We start from the raw sequence: 8,820 nt of genomic DNA on the forward strand, positions 1-8,820 counted from the left end.
TGCTTCTGCTTGCTTTTTATCTCAATTTAGCAGAAAAAATGTGGCTATTTTTAAGAGTAAATCAATCATAGTGCTTGTAAACAAGGTAGAAAGTGATCACAGACCAGGAAATCCAAGTGACTCCTGGAAGGCAGAACCCAGGTGTGAGAATCCCGAGAAAGAAGGCTGTCATGGAAGAAGGGTGGTGCTAGAGGCCCGTGGGGTGGTCCCAGAGAGGCCAGCCCCAGGGAAGCCTGCCAGACAAGCAGGGGCTCCCAGTCACTGCCAGCTGACTGGTCGTGGGGCCCAGTCTGGTCGGTGAAGATAACAGAGGCGCTGAGCCTCCTGACGAGATGCTGAATTGTCGTGTCATGGCTGGGAGCCGGCAGGGCGTCTCTGAGACAGTGAGGGGCTCTCAGCTGGATATGGTGAGGGTGCTGAGGCTGGAGATCCTGGTGGAGGGAACGCTGTGCTCAGGCATCGATGTGGAAGCCCACTTCCAGAGGACCGGGGGCATGTGCGCACCTACACGCATGTGTACGTGTGACATGTGCGCATACGTAACAGGCAGTAGAGAGGAAGGGAACGGCAGGTGTTGCCAGTTGGTGTATCTGGGTGAAAGGTGTACTGATGCTCGCTGTGGCTGTGCTCCACTTTGACCTGTAGGTGTGAGACTTTTAAAAACGAAAGCACTGGTTAGAAAGGTGTGGTCCTGGACTAGATGTGGGCAGCTCTTCCTCCTCTGGGCCTTGTCAGGGCCAAGCCACCAGCACGTTGCTCTTGGACCCTGGCCACACAGCTCCTCTGCAGGAGGTGGGGCCTGGCACACCCAGTGGGCAGACAAGCAGGGACCCTGCGCTGCAGAATGAAAGGGAAACCAGGAAGACCTGAGTGTGAAGGAAGGAGAACTGGCCACCAGGCCACCGCAGGGTCTTGTGACTCTGAGCAGGACGGCAGGGAAGGGGGCAGACAACTCTGCCACACCATGGCCAACTCCACAGCCACAGTAGCAGGTACACGCAGGTCCCCAGGGGTGTGGGACATGGAGAAGGTAGGGGCTTGAGTTCAAATCTGTGTGGGGACCCCCACAAGCCCGCTCAGAGGCCTGGGTGGTGGGCAGTTGGAGCTAAGGTGCCTGTGGAGACCCCTCAGAGGGCTTTAGCTCCCAGAGGTCAAATGTACCTTCCCTCAGCCATCCTGCTCCTGTCATCCTGCTCCTGTTTTGGGTGGAGTGGTGAGAGAAGTTATCTTAATAGAAATTGAAACCTTAGGTCTATGCCTTGCTATGTTTTAGAGTCTTAATTTAAACTATTCATGTGCTTTAAAAAAATGCCAAGCTGATCATTTAACATATTAAGTTGGCTCCTGAAATGGAAATTCACTTGGGGCACCTGGTTAAAGCCAAGATAAAGCCCATGATACATGAGGGACACGTACACAATTCATACCTCACACATTTCCTGTAAAAACAAAACAAATGTAAGTCCCACCTAAATGTCCAGAAAGCACAGCAGAAGATCTCCGTGAGTGAGTGGGCCCTTCAAACAGGAGCCTTAGCTTCTGTTGAGAACCTGAAGCAGGAAGACCGACTCTGAAAGAAAATATTTTGTAAGCATATTAGAAATGGTTAAAGTCATAGAAGCAGGTTTAGGGATCACAAGAGGGTAGTAAGACTTTGAGGGGCTCTCTGGCAGGTCTGAGCCTTAACACTGGGAGGTACCCTGTAGTCATTGAGGTGAACTCAGCAGTTGGTCAGACCTGGAGGCCACCGAGAAGAGCATCGAAGCGACTGCCACGCTGCTGCAGAGAGATGGGGACCCCGTGTGAGCAGCTGAGGGACGACAGAATGTTCAGTGGGTGTTCCAGGAGAGGCAGGAGGACACAGGGAGAGGATGCGTGACAAGAGTCTTCTGGAATGTGTGACATGTATCATCTTGATGAAGAAACTGACCAAGTTTTGAGTGGGATAAATAAAAACAAATCCACACCTAATATGTCGTTTTAAAAAAAACCCAAACCTGTGGGCTACCAAAGACTATGAATATGAAAAGTAACAGAGAGAAAAGTAGCACATTCCAGGGAGCAGCTATTAGAAGAGTGCAGCTCCTTGGTGTGTAGGAGCCAGCAGACACGGCAGGGGGCTCTGAGAAGTGGCCCTCGGCCTTGCTTGAGTGCCCCGCCACACCAGCACTTCTGACAGATGGAGAGATGGCCCGTCTGGCCCGCCAGCATGACTTGCCTGAAGGAAATGGTGGTGGCGCTTCAGGAAGAAGAAAGCTGAATTTCAGAAGGTAAGTCAAATGTGCCAGAAGGCCAGGTATGCGATGAGCCTGCAGATCTGTGGGCTTATGTAAACAAGGCACTGTTGTGAGCTTCTCCCACCACTTGTGGAGCAGATGGTGGCTTGGCAGGTGCGTGGGCAGGAAGGGCGCTGGATGAGATGGTCACAGAGGCCAGCAGGTGGTGGGAGGACCAGGGTGAGCTTTGTGGGGATCGAGGGGGAGGTTTCCTGAACTTCATGGTTTGTCAAGTATGCATGTTAAACTACATGGAACGTTACTAAACAGAGAAATGGAAGGTCTAACTTCCATATCATTAAAGGGCATGAAGAAACATCAGTCACCCCAGTGGACGTGAAGTAAGTGGGATGAAAAGAAAAAAGCACTTGGAAAGCATAGGGTGAGATGTGAAAAGTACATATTGTCAGTGATCACAGTAAATGTAAACAGCTTAGTTTCTAAGACTAAGATGTAGATTGGCTAAAACACAGGAATCCAACTGGAAGCTCAGTAACTTACATAATAAAAATAAACCAGGTTGTAAGTAAGAGTATTAAAAAGTTAGAAACTTAGCAAATCCTGATCCAAGGAAGGATGTTATTGGCTGTACACTACTGGTCAGACGGACACTAGGAATAGTGTCACTGGGCGGCTGAGCGTCACTGTGGTGAAGGTGAGGCTCCCTAGTCCTCAGCACCAGGGCAGGGGCCTGGGTGGGTCCTGCCAACCCCTCTTCATGGGCTTCAGTTGCAGGGATGGAGGAGACCTGGGGAGACAGCGCCGAGTGTGAGCCCACAGCTTGGAAAGATGTTACTAGTAGTTCAAAGAAAAGCACTATGGGGGTGAGGGGGCCATAGTGCAGTAACACCTCATCTATAAAACTAAAAACCTATAAACAATATTCTAGGAGAAGATGGTGCCTGCTCACTTCCAAAGCTACACATAACAGTACAAAGAGCACGTCCTCAGTGGAACTCAGGGGGACACACAGACCCATCAGCCTGAAAGGTCCTCCCCAGGCGACCCGAGAGCCCGCTGAGAACAGTGTGTGGACGGCCCACGGGGCAGAGCTTGGCACCCTTAGGCAAGCGCCCACCCCTACAGAGACTGCTCTCAGTAGAACCGGGAGCATCAGAAGGGCCAGGAGGGGTCCTGGTGAAGCTGTGATTGAGCTTGGAAAGGGACATCTTCCGAGAATGAGATGGAGACAGGGCTCCCTGGGCTGCAGAGAAGGCCTGAGACAGGGAACCTGGAAACCACCCTGTCCACCCCAACTGCTCCAAGAACTCCAAGGATTCCAGAAGGATGATGAAAACCCTGGCAAAGAGCAGCAGGACTTCCCTGTGGGTGGAGAAAAGGTGCTGAGGAAATAGTGCCACAGAGCAGATGAAAATTATGCCCCAGTCTTCCACATGATTTTTTAAGATGTGAGGAATTAGAGCCGGCAAGGCTGAACTAGGGACTTGGAGGGCTTGGGACTGATACGGTAGGAAAAGACGGTGGCTTCCAAAGCAAAGCACACACCAGGAGTACCTGGGGACACAAAGCCCAGGGGACCTGAGGGCTGAACGAGGTGCCGTGGAGAGGAGTGAAGGACCTGGGAGGCAGGAGCAGAGCCTGGGGGGCGGGGGGCAGGCTGGGAGCGTCTGTGCAAACAGGCAGGGGGTCACCCGGCTGGGGTTCTGGACCACAAAAGGCAAGTCTGGGTACTGACAGAACACACTGTACTTCGGGGAGATCCACTCAGCGTGGCAGCGTAAGACCTTAATACAATGATTGGACATAAGAACCCTTCGGCCAGCCGGACCCACAAACTGACTGCTTCTGCAGGGAAGAGGATGAGGCTGGCTCGAGTGCTCATGGCAGCCCCTGGTGCCTGAGCACAGGTGCAGTGCTGACGGTGAACAAGACTGAACGGTCAGCTGGGGGGCTCTTCAGGTGGGACAGCGGTGGTACCTGGTCTGAACACAAGGGAATAGAAGGGGCCGGGAGGAGCCAGTCCTTCCAGGGAAAATGGCTAAAGGACGTGTTTCAGACAGTCAGAGGGCAGAGAAGCCCCAGCAGGGGGACCTGTGGTGAGTGCGAAGCAAGAGGCAGGGATGAGGACAGGAGCAGACATGCCCAGATGCCCTTTCTGACAGACCAGGTGGGAAGAGAGCAGCATGGGACCAGCTCATCTCTGATGTCTGAGAGTCAGAGCTGACAAGTCAGAGAGTAGCTCAGGCACACCAAAGCATGAAGGTAAGCCGGGAGGTGATGCCTGGGAAAACTGGGTTGTAATGGTGGGGGCAGGGGCGAGGGGCCTGGCTGATGGCATGGTTGGCAGTGACGGTGGCCGGGGGTACTCCTGGAAGAGACAGGGAAGGGGAGGCACGTGTAAATCTAGGGCGGGTCTATAAAAAGCAACCAGTATTAGTACCAAATGGTTAAATGAAATGTTACTGTCTTAGGCAAGTAAATTATCTTTTGGGGAAAAAAAAAAAAAGCAACCAGTAGAAACGTAAAAAGTTCCCAACATAACAGGAAAACTAACCTCAGAGTGAAAGGCTTAAAACCCATATAAACAATAATAGAATCGTGCCCAATCTACCAGTCATATCTGTAAAAAGGAATTGGATTAATTCACCTGTTGAAGATTTCCAGACTGCTTCATAAAGCAAAACCTAATTCTCTGTTGTATGTAAGAAACAAAGTGACTCTGAAAGGTTTAAAATAAAATCATGTGCAAAGGTGTACCAGATGAAGTCATTTTCTACAGTTACGTTTTCTCTCAGACAAGCTAGAATTCCAGCCCTACCACATTCAGGGACCCAAGAGGCCTTACAGTGCAAATGGACCCCACACAGACAGTGTCTGCAGGGTTCCTCCTGCAGCAAGAAGCCAGACAGGTGTGGGAGAGGCCAGGAAGGGCCACTGTGCGTGGGCCTCTCACAGCCACAGGTGGAGACCATGGACAAAGCACAAACTAAGCCCTGACTAGGGAGCGCAGCAGGACCAACCAGGATGGAATTAAAGACAAAGTGGACATTCAGCAGTTATGTACAACTAATAATGCCATGTTTTTACAAACACACGAAGCGGCGCCATGTATTTTTCAAGGACACATATTCAAGGTTGACTCATGAGCCCAGGGAAGCCAGGGTGGTGTGAAAGACTTCTGAGTGAGAAAGAGTTACTATGAAGCTAAAATTCTAGTGTTACCCTATGAGAAAGGCTTGACACACAGTTATCAAGAGTCTGGTAATGTGTGTCATCTGCAAACCAGTGGGAAAACCATCAGTAAGACAGTGAGGAGACAGGGCATCCACAGCTGAAAAGGGCACATGGCAGAGGAGGGGGCTGCCTTACTTGCCACCCGGGAAGCGTGATGGTGCTGGAGGTGGCAAGGACCTGTGGTCCCACTGTTCGTCCCAGGCATGCTCAGGAAGGGAATCTGTGAGCCCTGAGGAGGCTCAGACGACGGACTGCAGCACTGCCACAGGAAAAGGGGGCAACAGCTTAAACGTCCATAGTGGGGCCAGTGAGCATCACTAGGTCTATTAAGGGATAACATGCAGCAGTTAACAGGAACAAAGTTAGGTCATTACACTTATATAGTTAAGACAAAAGCACATTCAGATGCCATTTCTATTTTAATGAAAGGGGAGCGTGTAAAAGGATGCATTGGAGATGGCCTGTCCTGGGCAGGAGGCACCCTGGGGGCTGGGTCGCAGAGCAGGGCACCACCCACAGGCAGGCAGCCTGGCTGGCAGCTCAGGCTTGGGGCTGCAGCTGCACTGCTCGAGGACCCAGGAGAGACACGTCCCAGGACTCTGTGCTCACACGTGTCTGTGTCCTCTGGGACACAGCTTTGCACTAGCCCGTGACTGACACCTGCGTGCCCAATCCCCAGCACTGCACCACCCCATGCACGTCTCACATTGGCTGCTCCCCTCATGGAGCTGGGACCTCTCCAGTCACACATGTGGTCTGGAGGCTTTTGGGCTCCCAGTTCTTGTGTTGCTGGGCCACTGTGCCAAAACAGCTGTGAGTCTCCTCATGCCCAGGGGTGTTGCAGGTCAGCAGCTGGTTCTGGCACACAAAGGTGGGCCCCCATGTGCCCACACTCGTGACTCCCACTGCCATCCCAGATTACTTTTAGCCATGTTGCCGCCACGGGGCCAGCCCCTCCCCTCTTGGCCAACAGTCATGTCAAAGTCAGATTTCATGGTCGTTTAATCTGCTTTTCCTCAACTACTTAAGAATTTGTGCATCTTCCCCTACCTTGCCCGTCGGGACTTGACCTGTGGGGATGGTTTGCGTCCCTTGCTCATTTTGGACTTGGGCTTGCATAGCTCGTCTGCCAGGGGGGCTGCCAGCCGCTGGTGCTGGCCTTCAGCATCCGGGCCTCCTGTTTGCTCCAGTCCCTCATCTGTCATCTGATAGGTGGTGCTGGGGAGTGCTCCCCCGGGCTTGGTCCTGCCCTCCATGTGGACCTGACCTGCCCTCCAAGAGCGAGAGAAACAGGACTGGTTTGGGGGTGTCCTGTCCGAGTGGACGAAGGAGACCACGGTTTTCAGTACAACACAGGTTGTCTGGTGTGTCTCATGATGGTGGGGATTCCCTGTAAGAAGTGAGGGTAAGAGTTGACCACACATTGAAATGCAGCTTGAAACGTGAGCTGTGCCTTACAGGACCGTATAATTGATGCTGGCCCCAAAGGAAACTACTCCCGATTCATGAATCACAGCTGCCAGCCCAACTGTGAGACACTCAAGTGGACGGTGAACGGCGACACACGGGTGGGCCTGTTTGCGGTGTGTGACATTCCTGCAGGTATGTCACCTTGGTGCCTTCTGTGCAGGCTGCCCCAGAGGCTATGGGTGGAGGCAGGTGGTGATGTGCGAATGTTGTTTGAACATGTATTTCACAAAGTGAAACTAGACAGTGGTGATAGAAGTCCAGATGCGGAAACAGCAGTCCATTTTGTGGGCCTGCCAAAGTTCCATGGCTTTATGGAAAGGCCGGTGTTTCCAGCGTGGTTTGTCTCCTCCCCCAGGGACAGAGCTGACCTTTAACTACAATCTCGACTGTCTGGGTAATGAGAAAACAGTCTGTCGGTGCGGGGCCTCCAATTGCAGCGGGTTCCTTGGGGACAGGCCAAAGGTAAGGCCACCACTCCTGCACCTCCAAGCTCATGTCTGCACTCGACAGCTGTGAACGTGTCCCTCCAGTGAGGAGAGGTGCCCCTGAGCTGCCGTGAGAGGCGAGAGTTGGGGCTCTGCAGGGCATGGGTAAGGGTGGCAGAGGGGGCAGGAAGCCAGGCCCCACCCACTGCAGCAGGCCTTTCTTGTGTGTGGGAAGGCCACATGTGGGCATGAACAAGAGACCCAAGATCACTGTCGTTAGGGTGTGCCCCCTCTGAAGGCTCTCGGGCAGGCTCCTTGGCTTCCTCCTGCCTCAGGTTGTCGGCTGTCCTGGCCGCTCCAGGCTCTGCCCCCGCCACATGGCTTCTCATGTCTGTCAGTGTCTCCTCGTAAGCACCTGTCATGTTGGATTAAGGGCTCACCCTGCTTCGGTGGGACCTCATCTTAACTGCATCTGCTTAATTGCATCTGTTGCAGTCGTTTACAAATTAGGCTGCATCCCAAGTTTCTGGGATGGACAGGAAGTCACCCTGTTCCCCAGGACTACACTTACCGCCTCCCTGTGCTTCCTGGAACCCAGGCCTGAAAACAGCAGGTGCCACAGACCTCAGAGCAGCAGGAGCATCTGCAGTGTCACTGCTCTGACCCTGAGAATAACTTCACAGAACCAGTTGTGTTGGTCCTGACATTGGAGGAAATCCAAGCAGAAAGGACTGAGGGTGCACCCCATAGTGCGGGAACTGCTCACTGGCCATATGCCCAATTAGCACATGTGCAGGCCCACGTGGATGGCCGCAGCTGGAGGCATTGTTGCAGGAGGCTCTCAGCAAAACCTGTTTCATTTTCAACATCCAGTTTTCTTAGGTTCAGTAGAACAGCAGCATGTCTGCAGAGCGATCCTGCTGGGCCCTTTCCCATCCCCGTGCGCACTGGCTACTCCCTTGCTTCTCATGTCAGGGCCTCTCCAAAAATTCTACGGTTCCTGTACCGTTTTCACTTGGGCTCTTTCGTTGCTGCTTCGGTCCACGCAGTCCTCACAGTGATGTTTCTAACGCTTCATTCTAGACCTCGACAGTGCCTTCCTCCGAGGAGAAGGCCAGGAAGACCAGGAAGAAGCCCAGGAGGCGCAGAGCCAGGGGCGACGGGAGGAGGTCGGAGGATGAGTGCTTCCGGTGCGGCGATGGTGGCCAGCTGGTGCTGTGCGACCGCAGGCTGTGCACCAAGGCCTACCACCTGGCATGCCTGGGCCTGGGCAAGCGGCCCTTCGGTGGGTGCTCAGGCTGGCCGGGCCTGGCCACAAACCCCCCGCGCAGATCCGGTGCCGGCGTTGGCAGGGGGTGCAGTTCAGTGGCTGCTGCTGAGGAGCCGGCTGCACCGGCCAGAGGGTCTCTGACAGCAGCCCCGGGCCTGGGGGACCTGTCCGCAAGCCAATGCCT

At 53.5% G+C, this 8,820-nt stretch overlaps 1 protein-coding gene and 1 non-coding gene across 10 annotated transcripts in view; both read left to right on the forward strand.

Moving 5' to 3' along the window:
* Window positions 1-8,820, forward strand: part of NSD2 (nuclear receptor binding SET domain protein 2) — a 100,032-nt gene that overhangs the window by 87,125 nt on the left and 4,087 nt on the right. For 8 of the 9 annotated variants that reach the window (XM_073237936.1, XM_073237941.1, XM_073237935.1 and 5 more), the window contains 3 exons: window positions 6,932-7,073; window positions 7,297-7,403; window positions 8,450-8,651. In XM_073237936.1, the coding sequence (XP_073094037.1) occupies window positions 6,932-7,073; window positions 7,297-7,403; window positions 8,450-8,651 (451 nt within the window). Of the gene's footprint in view, window positions 1-1,673; window positions 4,743-6,931; window positions 7,074-7,296; window positions 7,404-8,449; window positions 8,652-8,820 lie in introns of those variants that run through there. The other variant, XM_073237943.1, reaches the window with a different exon arrangement.
* LOC118967426 (small Cajal body-specific RNA 23) lies at window positions 6,697-6,824 on the forward strand. The gene has a single exon (XR_005054446.1).

This window comes from Manis javanica, chromosome 5, assembly GCF_040802235.1.
Source record: "Manis javanica isolate MJ-LG chromosome 5, MJ_LKY, whole genome shotgun sequence".
NCBI lineage: Eukaryota > Metazoa > Chordata > Mammalia > Pholidota > Manidae > Manis > Manis javanica.